The sequence below is a fragment of the Colossoma macropomum genome, unplaced genomic scaffold (assembly GCF_904425465.1).
Source record: "Colossoma macropomum unplaced genomic scaffold, Colossoma_macropomum, whole genome shotgun sequence".
In the NCBI taxonomy this organism is placed as follows: domain Eukaryota; kingdom Metazoa; phylum Chordata; class Actinopteri; order Characiformes; family Serrasalmidae; genus Colossoma; species Colossoma macropomum.
The window spans coordinates 12,664,583-12,682,828 of record NW_023494789.1 but is presented as its reverse complement, the minus strand read 5'-3'; the positions used below and the strand labels follow the sequence as shown (position 1 = coordinate 12,682,828).

The following is an 18,246-nucleotide window of genomic DNA, read 5'->3' as shown; positions in this document are numbered from 1 at the left end:
TTACTCCAAATGAGGTGGATTGAATAGAAAAAAAAGAAATCACTTACTCCAAAATGCTGGTTTGGGAACGTGTGAACAATTCACTTTACATTAACAATGAACTCGGAGCGCAGAGAGCTATCGCCTGGCCTGTGTTCATAATCTAAACTTAACTCCCAGAATCTTTTGAAGCTTTCAGCTTTACGCCATGGTCTCTCTCTCTCTCTCTCTCTCTCTCTCTCTCTCTCTCTCTCTCTCTCTCTCTCTTTGGCAGAAGGTTCCCATGTTTATGCATTTGCTGAGATCGCTGGCGGGATTATGAGAGAGGGGGTTTAAATTTTTTTCTATTCTCTCTCTCTTTTTTCATGCAATCTCTTGCCTTCAGAAACCATTAATGCCCATTCAACATCAACATCAAGGCACTGCTTTGATGTGTATTCTGGCAACTGAGCTCTCTCTCTCTTTCTCTCTCTCTTTCTCTCTCTCTCTCTCTCTCTCTCTGTGTCTCTCTCTCCCCCCCTTCCCTACCTCCCTCTCTCCAACCTTCTTCTCCTTCCTCACGGTTTACTGTACAATCAAATAATTAAACGGATTGTAAACAAATGATTTTACCTGGCAATTAAATATGCTAATGAGGAACGGCAGGGATGAAAGGACAGATTTAAGCACGAGCTGCAAATCTACAAAGGCTTCAAACACAAAGGCCTCGCAGCCTGGAGAGAGAGAGAGTGTGGGAGAGACAGAGAGAGTGAGAGAGAGAAATAAAGAGAAAAACAGAAAGCAAGAGAGGGAGAAGAGAACGAGAGAAAGTGTGAGAGAAACAAAAAAGAGAAAGTGAGAGAGAGAGAGAGAGAAATAGAGAGAAAAACAGAAACAGAAAAAGCAAGAGAGAGAGGGAGAGAGAAAAAAGACTGATGAGACAAACAAAACAGGCAAGATAGGCAAAAATAGAGTGAGTGAAAGAGAGAAGCAGAAAAAGACAGAAATAGAGAGTGAGAAACAGACTGAGAAAGCAACGGACAGAGAAAAAGAGTGAGAGAAACAGAAATACAGCAGAGAGTGTAAAGGGAGAGTGTGAAAGAGAGGCAGAAGAGGTGTGAAATTTGGGGGGGGGGCAAAGACAAGAACAGAGAGAAAGTCTGAAAAAGCAGAAAGACTGAAGGAGGGAAGCACAAAAAAGAGTGAGGGAAAACCGAGAGAAACAGAGAAAGGATAGATGGATGGATGGATGGATGGATGAACAGAAGGAGGGACAAAAAGTGTCCTTGACAGGCAGAAAAATGAAAAGCAGAAAAATCCCAACAGAGAATCAGTGAAAGAGTCAGAAAGAGAGAAAGCAGAAAAGAGAGGGAGTGGAAGCGAGAAAAGCATAAGAAAGGGCAAAGGAGGGAGAGAAAGAGTAAAAGGGACAGAAGAGAAAGACAGAGAGGAGGCAGACAGACAAGAAAGAAAGAGAGAGAGAGAAACAGAGAAATACAACATGAGGTCTATTTGTAACGGCTAAAATGCTAAACACTAATTACAGTGAATGAATGAATTGAAGGATGTGATAGATAGATAGATAGATAGATAGATAGATAGATAGATAGATAGATAGATGGAGCAACTGTCAAAGAATATCAGGTATTTAAGTGTGGCTTAAAAGCTAAGCGGCTAGCAGCACTGGCTAACTATGCTAACTCTTTAATGTTTTCTTAGAGGTTTGGTGTCTGTAACACAAATACAGGCTGTTTCTGTCTCGCGGCCTCTTTTAAGGCATTTTCAGTGGGATTTTAATGCTTTAATCAAGCCAACATGTTAACATTAAGGTGTTTTGGCAAGGTCAGTTCTGAGGCGTTTAAAACTGTGGTAGCTCGAGTTTGTGTGCTACTCGAGTACATTTGTGAGGAAAGGAGCCTTTAAGTTCCTCACATTTAGCTCCTAATAGCATTTGGAAGGTTTTAATTTCATTCTGTTGTGCTTATTCAGCTCCTGGATCGCTTTACCGTTGCTCACACGTCTGAGTTTGGAGCTTTAGCATTTTATTTTAGGTCTAAAGGATCCAAAAAGAGAAGAATAGAGCCCATCAAACTTCAGTCCCTGTGCTGATAGATGCTGAAGTTCCACTGCAGTTAGTTCCTCAGTACTGGGGAAGTGTTTTGGTAGATACTTTTACATATCCTATGATTATGACCCATAATGACTGAAATTGCAACCAAAAAATTGAAAAATGTGCAGCTGCTTTGCATGAATTTACTCAGTTCAACTGTGTACATCATTTCCACTTGAAGGAAACACAATTTTGTCTTTCATTTTACTTACTTTTGGCAAAGTCTCAAAGTAATATGTTTTATTCACGTATCAAATAAACACCTCACTTTTCTCAGCGTCCAAGTGTACACTCTTCTTGATGTTTGATAAAAGGGAGGGAGAGAAAATAAAGAGAAGAGGTCAGCGTCCTGTACTTTACTTTAAAGAAGCGTCTCCCTCCGTGGCTGAACTCAGCTGGCAGATTTAGAAATAATGAAGGAGAATTAAAAGAGGGATAAAAGTGGCGGAGGAGATTATCCCCAGACTGAGAGACGGAGGCGAGATCAAACAGCAAACTAAGAGAAAGGTTATTCCACACGCAGACACACAAACTTCGCAGAGAAAGTCCAATTACGCACGAGCCAGGAAAAAACATACAGTACAGTCACGACACACGGAAATGTGCCGTTTCTGATGGGACTTAAATCAGAAAATCAGTTAAGGTCGTAAAAATGTGTGCAATGGAAACCCTTAGAGGTTCCTGAACAATTATTGTCGTTTTACTATGCCGTTATAGTTTATTAAAAAAATTTTACATTGAATTTACATTCTGTATCAGTGGGTTTGAGTTTTTTCAGTGTCAAAAAATTACAAAAAGGGGGCTCAGGAGGGGTAAAACTGTCTAAGCCAGGGGTCGGCAACATGAGGCTCTATTACTGCCCTGTTGTGGCTCCACAGCAGAATTCGAGTTTTAGGTAAACATAAAATAATCCTATATTTTACAAGAAACTGTTCTACTTTTGAGGAAAACTTTCCTGCCGGAGATGTGAGAAAATCGGCTATAGCTGAGCTAAATCTTAAAGCAGAGCAACGTAAGGGTTTTTTGATTTTTGTTGAAAGGACAAAATGGCTCTTCTTAACATTTGGGTCTATGCGTTGGTCCTTTCATTAGGAACTTGTTCAATCAGTGATGCCACAGCCATCCGTAATCAGGAACCCAGAAGAGCATAATTGTTCTTTCTCTCTCTCTGGGTGAGAAGGGTGGTCCCCTCTCTCTCTCCCATCCCTCAACATGATGGGGAGGTTGATATAACAAAATTGGCAGTGTTCTCCTCTCAGTGTGCTGAACTGTCCAGGGATGTAGTGGAGCTTCATGTGTCTTGGAGGAAGCATGTGCTGGCCTTTACCCTTTTAGCTTGGTCACACTGTGTGATAAAAACAGACCTAGCTAATAGAAGGGAACAGGACATGACTAAATTAAGATGAGAAACCAGACATCTAAAGACTAAAAGCTTCCTCACAGAAAGCTGAAGCCTGAAGGCAGAGATAACGTTTAAAGATTTTTATTATAAAGTTTTGAGATGTTTTTCTGATGTATTTTTAAGCATCCATTCACAGTGGAGGGTGCTGTAAAGCAAAATAGTCTGCAAAAAATTTGTTTTCTCCTAAATTTTCCACTATTTTATCATCATCGACATGACATATAAACACTCAGAAGGCACATGTAGGTTCACTGGTGGTTTTGGATAGTAAATAAAATGGCTATATTTGTGTTGTAGACATTGTGACCCCTGGTTCCTATCACCACCACTGTAAAGAAATCCGAGTCAGTAAGCTTCTCCACAATGAACCATTTCACATCAAACCACTCTGAATGACTTTAGCCACTGAATTATGCAGACATGTCAGGGGTGCATATTTTAATGCATTGTCGTTTTTGCCTAAAACACTTTCTTATCCATTCACAGATTAAAAACTACATGCAGGGTGTTAAACGAGCCATTTCATATTAAACCACTCCGGTGGAATTCACTATTAACAAATGTCCAGACAGATTTTTTTTCTGCAATATCACAATATAAGAAATGAATCGAGGCAACAAGATGTTTCATTTGAAAAATATAAAACTTTAATAATAAAGGCTACATCTTTTAATAATTACAATAATTATAGATCAAAGTAAAATCTTTAACTGAAAACTCTTTGTATAACGTATAATTTACAGATTTGATAAAATAAAACAAAGTAAACAAAGTAAAACAAACAAAAAAAGTAAATGACATTTATTAAAAGCTTAAAAAGTGTTTTTTTTTTCTTCTTAATTTTAAACATAAAGCCCTTCTAAAACCGAGGGAATATTACACCCTGAAACAGGGTAGCACATGGTATGGTCCATGTAGGCACAGGTGCTGCACTGGTATCAAACTTACTTTAGTGCTCCCCCCTACAGTTCACAATGGATCATTCCAACATATAGGCCTAGAAGAAGATCATCTTTGAGTTATGAGTTGTGCTAGATGATATGAAGCAATGGAGTGTGGATGGTCGCAGCTATTGGACATGGCTAAATATAATATAATATGTTGTTGTTAATAGAAAGCACTTATGTTCTGGAACTGTTTAAATACCCTTTAGTGTTAGATGCTAAAGCTTATAGTTCTGATCTCTTAGGCTCTATTCACTCCTGGCGTTAACAGACGTCCTGAGTGGTCAGATCATAAATGGAGTTCAGATGTGAGTCCACTGCGTCGCACAATGATCCAATCACTCTGCTTTTGGAGGTGGACATCGACGCATTTGACCAAATAACATTTGTAGCGTGAATGCTAAAGCATCCCAGCATGTCCCTGACAGCAACAAAGGTCCGTCTAGTCAATATGAAACACATAGAAATCCCAAGTGTACGTCTTACTGATCAGATCTCTGGGGACGAATGTTAATACCAGGTATGAACAGGTACTTATGCTGCATTTACATTACAGTGAAGCGAATCCTTTCTGATGGCACCTGTTGGCTGCTTTGGGGGAGTTTTGTAAAATGTAAGCAAGCTTAGCTGCTCAGAGTAGAAGTTTATGCAGAGTTTTATCCTCATATGACATGCAGGTGGATTAAAACAATATTGTTTTAAAAAATGACCTTCACATTTCCAGCTGAATGTTCCGAGCCGTACATTGGGCCTCATTTACCGACTATTCTAACACACTTTTCACTGCAGTTTTTATGAAGATTCTGATATTCACCAATGTTTTCTTACTTGGGATTTGTTCTTAGGTAAGAACAGAATCTACACACACTCAACAATTCTGTGGTTTAAGAACACATCACAAATCTGAATGTTCTTAGACCACAGCAAACATCTCTTGCAATCTTCTCAACAACAATGCCCTGCATTTTAGCAACCTAATTGGCCGACGTTGGACGAATCTTATTTGCATAAAGGTGTGAAATTCTCAACTTTTTTTTGCCTCTCTGTCACTCCCACAGTGCTCCATGCAGGACTGATGAATCGTGTTTCTACAGAAATCAAGGGGGGCAAAATGAAAACTCTCCACTGTAACATAGATGCAGCGTTAGTATGTGGGCTCATCTTTGTGTTGGTGCAATGTCTGGTCAACAAACAAAGGCACAACATCAAACAAGTGGACCTTTCTGTAAATCTAGGCTTAATAAACTACCTAGAACGTCCTGGCAATGGGAACTAACATGAGAACCCATCTCTTAGCAATGTATAGAGTTAGAAAATGTTCTAAAAATGTTAAGTAGTAGTTACCGCACAGTGAGCTTTCATCGACATTACTGCAGCAGAACATTCTAGGAATTCTATTTGAGTTTCTAGGAACTCTGTGATGGGACTAGAGAGGAGTACATGGGTGTTGCATTAGTGATAATAAAAGGGACGGAACCAACGTTTTGAAGCAGCGTGTCCATTCTGTGGACATGTGGGTTGGGAAAGTTGGGATAGTACAGTTTCAATAAATACTTAATAATAAAAAAACATCTTTATCTTTAAAAGAATACATGTATATATACACATAGGCCTGTATGTATATACACACGTATAGACATTTCAACATTGACTGGAGTTCGATAGGTAAAGCAGATGATGTGGCGTAGTCAGTCCACTGCAGCGTAGTGAAGTCATCTGCGTCTTCCACAGAGGATGTACTGTATTTCCGAGCAACTGCTCAAAACTACATTACCCAGAAGGCTGTGTTTCTCAGGTTTCTAAGGCTGATCGGTTAAAAAAGGTCTTCTGCACTTTCTTCATTGGTTGCTTAGTGTTCCTTCAATAACTTCATCACAACCTGGGCAGTCTTTCGCAAATATATTAACTCTAGGTAGCTTAAAAAATACAGGGAAAGGGGTCAATAAGGGTGGTCCAGCCTCGTTTTGGAGGGTTTGGGGGGTGGCAAGGTGTGGTAAATGGAAGTCAATAGTTATCCTGGTGGTTGGTTGGTTGGTTAGCTGGCTGTGAATGGATGGCTGGTTGTATCCTCAGTCCATTCGCTCCACTTTGCCCAAAATCTTACCCTCGTACATGGGCAGCACCGTCCCGTCCTCCCAGATCTCCTCAAACACGGCGCCACACTCGAACTCATCGCTGGCCTTCTTAAAGTAGTACCTGCACCACAGCGGAAAAAGAGCCCCCATTAAGACACATGCAGTGCAATAACAATGGTCATTTGACAGTGTTCACAGTCCTTCAGATACATTAGGACTGCATGATATTACCAAAATACTGGTTAAAATATATATGTTAAAAATGAACAATCAATGTGATGTTTTTAGACTAGCCTGCATTTACTTGGACCCAAGCAAATGTAGTTGAATGTTACAGCCTCTAATGATTCAACAATGCCTCACTGAACAACTGAGTGCACATTATTGCTAACGACAGCGAAAAATCTACTTCTCCAGCTGAGATTTCCAAAACTGCAGGGCAAAAAAGGAGCAAAGACATTTCAACAAGCTCACATGCTACTAACTACAAAGTCAGTCTTTTATTTAATTTATTCATTTTCAGGGGATGTTTCTGAGCAAAAAATGAGTTTTCTCAAAAAATATTCACAAATAAGATACAAAATCCAAAATCAAGCCCCACTTTTGCTTCACATGCAACCAACTGCTAACACTGAACTTTGGAAGTGTGGAAAAATATCCCTGCAGATTTCTCTGAAAAATTGAAAGCAAGATTCCTGAAAAGAATAGAAGCTGCAATAAAAACGAAATGAGTTTGTGTTATGTTTATTTGTTGAGGCCTAAGTTCTTTATTAAATATATGTTTCTTATTTTTAATGCTGAAACATGAAAAAGTTAAATAAAAAAAAAAATTAAAAATTATGTCACATGTTTGGAGATGAACACATGGATAAACTGAGGGCTTTTCTCAAGTTATCACTGACAAACGTAAGAACTGAATGTGGCCAAAGAATGAGAGCAGTTCTGTTTGGAAACGATACGGCCAGCAGCTCTGGCCTTTTGACAGTAAACCCAGGGAGCTTCTCCCTGACCTCAAGGGTGTTCAACAGGTCGAGGGTCACATGCCCCCTCCCACCCCCTGCACAGACAGCAGTGAAGGTTGAGTTTGGGCTTTTTTCTCCGCTGAGCTCTTAATGATCTGAGGGCTCTTTAAAAGGCGCAGGGATCAGCGGGGAAGATTTAATGATTGGCTTTGTAATGGAAAAATGCTCACTTGCCCCATGTGTGTGGGGTGGCTTTGGAATTCCACAGCCTGCTCGAGTTTATGAGTGAAGGCTGAGTAACTCACACAAACAACGTATGTGTAAAACTGTTTTCCCCCCTTTTAATTCGTCTCACTCAGTCTGATGCAGTCATGGAATGGTTAGGTGTGTGAGAGGGCCTCTAGTCCATGCACGCAGTCCATTGTGTATTTCAACGGGCCGGAAGACTCTAAGTAGTTTCAAGAGCAAGATAAATTAAAGCATAAGCTACTGCAGGTCCTGAATGGTGCCAAATATAACTTAAAGCTTGTGTAACCTTGGCACAGATAAGCATGTTCCTCAGAGCCTTTACCAAATTCTTCTTCTGACTTAGGCAACGTTTTTCATCCCCTTACAGATCAAAGGTAAAACACCAGCAGAGGAAAGAGGATCGGAGCGAGAAATATATTCAGAAAAAAAGGAAGAGAAAGAGAGAAAGGAGAAGAGAAAGCTAAAAAGGCACAGAGCTGGAAGAATGAGAGAGAAAGAGAACAGAGAATGATAGAGGGTGAAAGAAAAAGAGAGGAAGAAATAAATAAAGAAAGACAGAAAGAAAGAAAGGGAGAAAAGAGAGAAGAAATCTAGAAAGGGAAAGTGAGAGAACAAGTGGTGCTCAGAATGAAAGAGAAAGAGCACAGAAAAGGAAGGAAAGAAAGAAAGAAAGAAAGAAAGAAAGAAAGAAATAAGATAGACTGAGAAAAACTACAGATGAAGCTATAGTGAGAACAATAGCTAAGGAAAGAGAAAAAGAGAGTGACAAAGGGTAAGAAATATTAAGGGGGATAAGAGAAAGAAAGAAAGAAAGAAAGAAGACAGACTGAGAAAAACTACAGATGAAGCTAAAGTGAAACAAGAAGGTAACAGAGGGTAAGAAAGAATAAAGGGGAATAAGAGAAATAAATGAAAGAAAGAAAGAAAGAAAGAAAGAAAGAAAGGAGAGGTAGAAATCTATACAGAGGTAGGTGGTGTTCAGAATGAGAAAGAGAACAGAGAAGGATAGAGAGTGAAAGAAAAAGAGGAAGGAAGAGAAAGAAAGAAAGAAAGAATAAAGGAAGTTTTTTAGAGGGACAGTGAGAACAAGAGGTACAGAGAGAGAAACAGAGAGTAAGGGACCAACAGAAAGGGTGAGACAGAAAATAGGAGGGCAGAAAGACAGAGAGGAAACAAGGAGAGAGTGAAAAAATCTATAGAGGAAGAAGAGATATAGAGAGAGAGAGTAAAGATAGAGTGAGACAGATTAAGAGGAGGATACAGAGAGCGAGAGATACTGAGAGAGGAACAGAGAGAGATATATACAGAGCTGAGTGAGAGAGAAGTGCGTTTAATGTGGCAGCGTTTAGCTCGTTGTCACATCTGGTATCAATATCGTCTGGCCGGCTGGTTCTGTACAGTTCTTTGTTGAAAGGTTGCCATGTTGAGATTAACCCACACATTTAGGGCTACAGAATTCATTCAATTTTAATGTAAACGCATCTGCCCTGTGACGGACCAGGAAAAAGACCCATCTCATTTACTGACGTAGATCATTGAGACTCTACTACCAGGCTCAATGGGTAGATATATGTAAATGAGTTGGTTTTTGTGATGTCACAAAAACAATACGTTCAAAACGATGAATTAGCTACCATATATGGCCCGTGGACTGGGGTGTTTAATTCATTTGGTTTTCCATGATACAGGCCCTTTAAAGGAAAGCATTTCAGCTGCTGTCTAGACGTCCTAAGCTGCCGTTTGAGATCCTCCCGTTTCGAGGCACAGTTCAAAAGGGGCCCTGTAAATGTTCCAAATTTCTCATGCTGAAGATGCGCGCCTGTGGAAGGTTAGTGGAGGGGGCAGAAGGTGCCCTTGATGCAGCTGATGTAATCCTGGGAGGAATCTGAGAGGCCGTCAAACACAGCAGCTCACTGGGCAGAAAATAATAGAGCTCGGGCTTCAAAGCCTTGCTTATTAAGAATGCCTTAGCATGGGAATCAGTGACCAAACACAATCCGTCCCCCTTCCTTTGGCCATGGTGAGCTTACCCTGTGCTCCCGCTGTTAGGGGCCTTTCCCTTTTATATCTATGATGCACACTAGGGGTTTAAACATGTCTCATTCCATAGTGATGCATGGATCTAAAGGTTTAACTTGCACTGACTTCAGATGGTTAAAACTGATTATAATACATAAAATCTATTTTTATTATGCATAATTATGTATCTGCTCATTTACTGATCAAAATAAAATGTTCAGGCTTTTTCAAACTTTGTAAATTGTTTTTATTGTTTCTGTTCAACTATTGAGATTATTTTGTACCAAAATGTCATATAGTTCAGTGCGAATCATAATCAAGTTTGAATGGGGGCACATTGGTCATTTTTTCCATTATAATCACCACCACCATGTTAAAGACCCTCTTTTTGAAACATGAGTAAAGTACAATGTATTACCTGTAGTTGCCTTTCTTTCGGAGCTGCTCTTTAAAATGACCGAGCGTGAGACTGTGGGTCTTCATGAGTCTGCGGTAAGGAATCTCTTCTCCACAGAAGAAATAGGTGACCACCAGCTCTGAGCCAGAAGGGGCGCTTGAGTGACCGGTACTGGGTCTCCGCTGTTCCTTCCACCTGCAGAGGAAAGATACAGTGTTGAGTGGCTGAGTTGTAAATAGACCAGTCATCAGTTGCAATTAAAAGAAAGAAGAAAGCATAAACGTTTAAACTTCTGACTGTAACACCTTTAGAGGGCGGCGGTGAGTAACATTTGTTTATTTGAGCTCCAGCTGTGTTGTCAGTTTAGAGCTGTGTGTTGTTTTGCTAATCTGTCGGTTTTTGGCACATTTTGCTTTCTACTTTAATCGCAATTAAACTGTTAATCACAATTATTTATATGGCAATTAACTGTCAGCTAAAACATCATGATTGTGACAGGCCTAGTTGGAAACATGGCTGCATGATATGAATAAAATACTAGTACTGTGATTAAACTGCTTCATATTGCAACTGTAATACATCTTGCAGTATAATCAAAACACACTGGACAATCAAATAATGCAGGCCAATCTATAACATGATAATTGGTTAAGATGCTTAGAGTACATGGTAAAAACAACTGTATATTACAGCATTTTGTGACATCATCAGTATTGCTGTTGATGAATGATACACTGTGAAGTGCTGGTCCAGAGGCAAAAAAACTGTAAGTTAATTACTAAATATTGATATTAGGCCCAGCAATATTCATCCTAAAGAATCACTATATCCAAAGTACCCCATTTTCAGGACGATCTGTAATGCACTGAGAGCTGTGAAGCTGCTATGCCATTCAACACATTCAGTTGTACATTTTTCACTATTTGCAATCTGGGCAGAAATCACTCAACTCCACACTAGCCGAGCCAGTTTTCCTTAACCCGGGAAGGCGCGTCCTTGGTGAGTGAAGCAAAGACAATCGAGGCTGAGAAGTGTGGAACGTGTGATTAGCTTTCATGTGAAGGCGGTGCAGGGCTGTTGTGCTGAGTGAGATGGCTCTGGCAGCGCTGCCCACGTTTGATGGATGATGGGGCTTTGTGTCAATGACTGGTCTTTGCACAAATCATCAGACCACTTGCTAAGAGACCCCAACAGGCTTTTGATTCGTCCTTTCTCCACCCACCCTCCACCTCCCTCCCCATCCACGCCACGGTCCAGCTCAACCTGTGCACAGTGGTGCATTGGCAGGCTCGGAGAGGCCGGACTGGACCAACATGTGTCACGGGGGTGGCCAAAGGGCAAGCCCAGCCCAATAGAGCCGTGAAGCTTTTCATTCACTTCCAGGGCTTTGTTAGCGCGGCTTCAGATGGCGATGCTTCACCCTGAGACAGCTGGCCGGCTAAAGGTCAGCCAATTAAAGCTCAGAAGAGCCTGCGAATGTGTTTGTGTGTCAGGTGGCTGTGGCCAAACATCAAACGGAGCCGCAGAACATCGAGATGAGTGGCAAAAATATTGCAGGGCTTGTTAAAACTAGAAGGCCAGTTTTATTGTCTGCAACTTGAATCGCGGAGCTCCTTTGTGTGGGGAGGACACACATAGCACACACACACAATAAAGAGTCACGCTTAGAGAAGACTCTTCTTAATTATTTGTGTTTTTGGATAGCCTGTTTAAGGCAAGACACTATGGGTGAATAGGGTCAATTTTTAGCATGATAGACATCACAATGAATCAGCATGAATCAGTGTTGCCAGCTGATTACTATTCCTACAAGTATTTTTGTACTGGAAGTTTAGCAAAATATTATATTTAGATATGCAAATGAGACATTATCTACTTAAATGTTTATTTCATTGTGAAGACATAATGAAACCGATTTGTTTTATTATTTTATCCAGAAAACACAATGTATTGCTATTATAAAATGTATTTCAGGTCATTTTGTGGTACAAAATCTAGCATTACGATAGAGAAATCCTTCTGCTATATCCTTCAGAATAGGGTTAAAAAAGAGGTGGTACAATTTAATGGACGCAGGTGTTTCAGAAGCTGAGATTATTGTTTCTGATTGTACAGAAAAGCTGATTTTGAAAAAAAATGATTTTTGAAATACACTATTTGTGTGAGCGGTGTTGTTGGAGCCAAGCCTTACTGTGACTTTTTGGAAGAGTTAGATGCGAGTAGAATGAATTGAGTCAACATGCTGAAATGAACACATTTCTGTTCAATTTTGACATTTTTATGATTAAAGTTTAAGAGGAGATATGTGATAGGTCTGAAAAATGATTGACCGTGCCAAAATCATGATTCCTGCTCGCCTTAAATAAAGGTTAGAACAGAAATGAAGTAAATACGTACTCATCCATCTGCAGGGCAGGGCTGATGAGAGGGGAGCTGCTGTTGGGAAAAAGAGACGGATGCACTCTTTCTCTCTGCAGGCTGGATGCTGAGTGCCTGCGGGTTGAAGAGATAGAGTTATGTGTTAGAAGAAGAGACGGAGCTGACAGATTCCAAATAATCGTGAAACAAACTGCGATGGAGACTTCTAGGCAGGACTTTTTCTTTGACATTTCTGAGTAGCTTAAGAATATAGTTCAGTTACACTTCAAATGGAATGTCATAACACTGTGAAGTGTTCTTGGGCCATAGTCTTGTCAAACAATGTCAGTGCTATGAAAAGACCTAAGAACACTTCACAAGTAGGGAACTGATGTATATGTCAGGGTTCGCAGAACACATTGTGTGACAAATGTATTTGCAACATTCAGATTCAGTGGTATTCAATGCTGGCCCTGCACATTTTAGTGTTTTCCCTGAAACAGCCGCTTTGACTCTGATTAGCTAATTAGGTGTGCTAACTAAATATGCAGGTTCCCCCTCTGACTCTAAAGTAATACAATGTAAATATATTAAGCCGGGCTGACAGTAAGTTCATGCATGGCAATTTCCGATTCCTGTACCTTTGTTTAGCAGGTTTAGAGGCTTCTTCCAGTCTTCGGCAGGCTTCTTCAAGTTGGGTCAGAGTGTTCGGCGGGGGCAGAGGAGGCATAGTAGGGTCTTGGACGAAAGGGTGCCCTGGATGGTGCCCTCGGACATGAGCGCTTACTCCTCCACCGCCCCATAAAGGTGTTTTTGAGGATGAGTCTGTGGGGTGGGTCTTCTTCAGGCCTTGGGAACTGTGGAGAGAGGTTGAATATTTTCATTTATGCGAGACCTTCTGAACAGCTGACTTGTACTTTACAGCTGACAGTGTCTATCATGACTTTCTGATGCATTACTAAATAGTCTAAACACGTTACCATTCGAAAAGTGGTCCAAAATGACTTGTTATTATAAACATGCATTAAGAACTGAGAACTGTAAAGTGCCCAATTTGAAGATACAAAGTTTGGCTATGACAGCGACTATATACAATGTAGCATATTTCAATGGGTTGAGTTCATTTTATTTATAGAACTGGCCATATCATGTGTACATGTATCAATGTGTACAGACCCCTAAATGGTCCAAAAAAACCTGTCGATTCTCAATAACCCAGTTCGTCACTTTAAAGCAGTAGCGCGCTCATGTGACTCACCTGTGTGGTTTGTGCCTGTTCTGCCTCTCGCTCTCCAGGATCCACTGCCACACGTTTTGCGACCTGTCTGTACCATCTAAGGGCAGCTGAGGGGAGCTACTGCCCTCTCCACTGGACTGGCACACGCTCATCCCATCACTGGCTTTACTGGGACGCTTAGACAAGATGCTGGTTCTCCTGAATAAGAACAAGAAACACTGATTATGGAACAATCTTCACTGCATTTACATGCATTTGAGAGTAAAGCATCACTAATTTCTGAACATTTAGAACTCAATGCCCAAACTGACATAGGAGAAGACAGCATAATGATTATATTCTAAACAATATTCCTTAAAACTGAACATCATTGTAACTGAGGAACATGTGAAAATGGTTTGATATCAGTCAAGATAACATTATAAGAGTGTAAATGTCTGACCTCACAATGATTCGTTTTGATTCTGTTTCTCGATTCAGATCATGTAATCTTAAATTTCACCATCATTCAATTCTGCCCAATTCAGTTATTTAAGTTAAGTTCTAAATTATTTAAAAAATACAAATAATCAATATACAAATGTGACTGAAAGTATAAAAGCGACTATAGTAGAACGACTTTTTTAGGATTTTCATGTTTGAAAATAACAACATTTATTTTGTCCAGTATTATAATTCAAGATACAAGAAATTTCATATGTAGCAGCAAGTGTAGTTGTGCTTACTGAAACTCACCCTGCTGTAAGCTCGGCCGGACTGTGGCACCGCTGGAAGGAGTAATCTGAGCCCGCTGACCCCAGACATTGAGCCACTCGATGTGCCGCCTCTGCCTCGATCTGCTCCTTGCTCTTGGGTGGAGCTCCGTGGTGGTGGTGGATGTAATGGTGGTGGATGTGCTTGGCGGAGGGCCGGGGGCCTGCCGGAGGCATCTTGCCCGGGATAGAGTAGGGTCCAGTGGATAAGGGGCTGGAGCCAGAGCCCTGGTGATGGTGCTGGTGGTGATGGTGATGGTCTGGGGAGCGTGAGCGAGGGGAATAGATTGGGACGCCAGGGGACTGGCAGCCGGGGGTCTTTAGGACCCTGGAGAGATGCTCGTCCAGGATGGCTTGAGGGTCTTCCTCACAGAAACCGGACGGGAGGAGGCTGAGGGAGGGGGGAGGCTGCTGGGGGCCTGCTAACTCACTTTCATCTCGCTCTTCTTCCTATGGAGCATACATCATACGTCAAGACTTGGGTTAAGCCAACTCCAGCAACCGGGATGAATGTTATTTTTTATATGAATTATTTCTCAGTTCCAAAGTTGAGAAGTAGAAATTGTGTGAAAATGCAGATGCTGAAGTTTCAATCCATGCCACATTTGAGTTTATAAGTAAACGAGATAACAATTTGCTATGATTTGAATGTGATGAAATGCCATAATGTCTTGTTTTGTGAAAAAAAAAAAACATCCTTTACACGTCTGCTTTGTTTTTTTGTCATAATTTGACATCAAGACTAGTGGAAAACAGTCAGTCTTGAGGTTAATGCAGAATGTAGATGAAATGTACTTCATTATGTAACCAGCTATAATAATGTAATTATGTAATTGCGTATAAAAAACATATCAAAAATGATAATAGTAAATATAGTCTTTTAAGTGCCCCTGACCTCATGTGCTTGAGATTTCTAATTTTAAGGCTCCAAACTGAGGGCAGTTCTAATTCTCCACACTTTGATCCATCAGCTTCCTAATGAGCACTTAATGATCAGACAACATTGCTGTCTGTCTAAGACACATAGCTATGTTTCTTTCCTTAACGTGCACACTTCTAATAAAGTGTTACGCAGTTCAAGGGTCACAGGTCACATGACTCAAGGGGCTGAGAAGTGAGGCCTAGGCACTTAGCAGAAGAGCTGCCCTCAGGTTCTCCATCAAAAGAAGCTTGTCAGCCTTTGATTACAAGGCTAAGCATGATGAGGTGTGGCTGTGAGCTGTGCATGGACACCATCAGGCACTGATAGATGTTTCTAGCAAACAGATGGGATACTGCTGCTTAATAACCTTATAATATTTAATAGTGCTGCACAACATGAACAAAACATCTTATTGCTCTGATATTGCTACAAGTTGTGATATACTTTGCAATACATTAAAACCATAATAGAGAATCTGTGATGTGACAAGGCTGAATGCAGCCCTGCCCTGCCAAAATTATTTTGCTGTGTTAATGGGATAATCCATTAATCCATCTTGGGTGTACAGACCTAAAGTAACATAAAGAGACACATGGTTTCTATTCCTCACCTCCTGTATCTGCTGCAGTCTCTCTTCCAGACAGCTGAGCGTGTCCTGTTCGCGCTTCAGCTTCTCCAGCCGAGCAATCAGCTCCGCAGCAAACGCGGACGGCTCTACTGGAGCCATCTCTCGCGGCAACCGGTGTGTTCTCTGTGGACCAAAAACACAGGAGAGAATGAGTTAGAGTGGAAGAGGGAGGTGTAGATAGCTGAAGGATTTCATAATTGGCTAATAGATTAAAGCTCTATTGGAGCTGGATTAGTTTTATCTAGGGAGGTTCTGTAATTTAAGTGATTACCGACAGGGTGATTTTAATCCAGTATGAATCTTCAGTGTGTGTAGTTTTGCAGTCTGGGAGTAACACTGTGGAGTGATTTTAGTCCAGTATGAATCTGAACTGATGTGGAGTGAATGGTCTTCACTTAACCCTAATGGAATAACAAAAGCTGCCTAAACGTGCTAATTCGGCCATGTTGTCATTGTTATTGAGTGCGCCCTGAGGTGTGACGCTGGTGTAAACATTTGGCCTATGTGCTTTCAATCCAGGCTATTTGAGAAAATTCTAGGAAATTACACAGATATTTTATCTTAAACCAATCAATCAAATCCTAACAAATTACATTACACAAACTCCTCAGGTACAACTAATTCAGCTCCAACAGTTCCTATATCAAGTGTGCTAAACTGTGCAGTTATGTGGCTTTCCAGGAATAAAGCTGGAGACCAACAGAGAACAGAGTGGAACTGATATACAGCACATATGTCTGTACATTTCTTAGTGTTTCCACCTAGAACCTAAGCTCTTGCACTGACCCTGAATCCTCGAATACCCTTCATCTCTCTCCTCTCCTCTTCCTCCTTTAATGCCAACTGCCAACAGTACTGCCAGCCTTGGGCAAAAGCTGGACCGGCACACGCACACACACACACACACACACACACACATATGCACTCACACACACACCACCCATGCCATCAGCGTGGAGGCTCTGAAGTCAGCCAGCTTCAAAGAACCCTTGTCAAACATCAAACACACGCAAGGAGTGGGGGTGAGGGAGGGGGGACAGGCTTTTAAATCTCAGAATAAAAGCCAGATAGACAGAAAAAAAGGAGCAGGGGGACAAAATTAAAAGAAGAGGAGAAAAAAAGGAGGAAGAGGATGGAGGGCGATATGGAGGGAGGGATGGAGGGACGGAGAGCGGAGCCGAGGACCACAGAGATCAGAGAGAGGAGCGGTAATCTGTTTCCCCACTGTGTATAAAACACCTCAGTACAGTACAGTCGTCCCAGAATCCTGACGCTGTTTCCTGTTTTTTGCTTTACTACTTTTACCTTTTTTGTGTGGTTCCTTTTCTTTGTGGCAAAGACAAACGGAAGAGAAGGAAAGATGAACGAGTATACAACACCTCAGTACAGTACAGTTGTCCCAGAATCCTTTGTAAACACTGGGACATTTTTAAACTGATGCAGTTTCCTGTTTTTTTCCTGTCATTTTTTCATTTCTTTGATTTATTCTTTTTTAATATCTTTCCTTTGTTGCAAGGAAGAACGGATGACATGGCAGAGAAAAAGAAAATCTATTTTCTTCAGTGTTCTTTGCAAACTTTTCTTTTTTTATACTTTTGTTTTGTGAAGGTCTTCTACCTCATTGCGAGGATGAATGGATGAAATGGAGAAGAAAGAGAAAAGGAGAGAAAAAGAAGCTTCCGGCCAGAGCCTCTGCCGGCTGCATGGGGCCCCTGCTGCCTGGGGCCCAGTGCATCATGGGAGAATAAGCCTAAAATCAGGGGGGAGAGATTAAAAAAAGAAAGAGAGGAAGAGCGAGGAGGAAAAAAAACACACATCCACACAAAAAAGTGACTTTGCCTGTTTTCTGCCACTGCAACCTTCGACCTCACCAAACGCTGCAAAAACTCATGAGCTGCAGCTTCAAAAAAAAAAAAAAAGCCCTCCTCCTCCTACCAAACGCACTCCCATAGCCCGCTGAGCCCTACACCATGGGGAGATCAGAGAGAGAGAGAGGGGGGACAGGGGGAGGGGCAGCAAGGAGGGGGGGTTTACTGCGACAAAAACACGCAGAGAGAGAAGAGGCGGGGGGGTTTCTCGGCTGGAGGTTGTCACCAAAGAAGCCACACACAAGCTGCCTGCATTCAGCCTCTGATCAAAGGCCAGTCGGTGGGGGGAGTTAGCCGGCTGATTCGCCGAGCATCAGCTACCGCTCTCGCTTCCAGATCCTGACCACTTGACCTCTGGAACATCA

General features: G+C 41.3%; 1 protein-coding gene across 1 annotated transcript in view; it reads right to left on the bottom strand.

The window, feature by feature from the left end:
• Positions 1-4,094: 4,094 nt before the first annotated feature.
• LOC118807931 (axin-2-like) overlaps positions 4,095-18,246 on the bottom strand; it is a 28,382-nt gene continuing 14,230 nt past the window's right edge. Inside the window, exons 5-11 of the mRNA XM_036570119.1 lie at positions 15,996-16,136; positions 14,447-14,913; positions 13,733-13,909; positions 13,116-13,331; positions 12,514-12,609; positions 10,138-10,311; positions 4,095-6,610 (exon numbers count right to left, since the gene is read on the bottom strand). Of these exons, the coding sequence (XP_036426012.1) occupies positions 6,484-6,610; positions 10,138-10,311; positions 12,514-12,609; positions 13,116-13,331; positions 13,733-13,909; positions 14,447-14,913; positions 15,996-16,136 (1,398 nt within the window). The 3' untranslated portion in view covers positions 4,095-6,483. The remainder of the gene's footprint in view (positions 6,611-10,137; positions 10,312-12,513; positions 12,610-13,115; positions 13,332-13,732; positions 13,910-14,446; positions 14,914-15,995; positions 16,137-18,246) is intronic.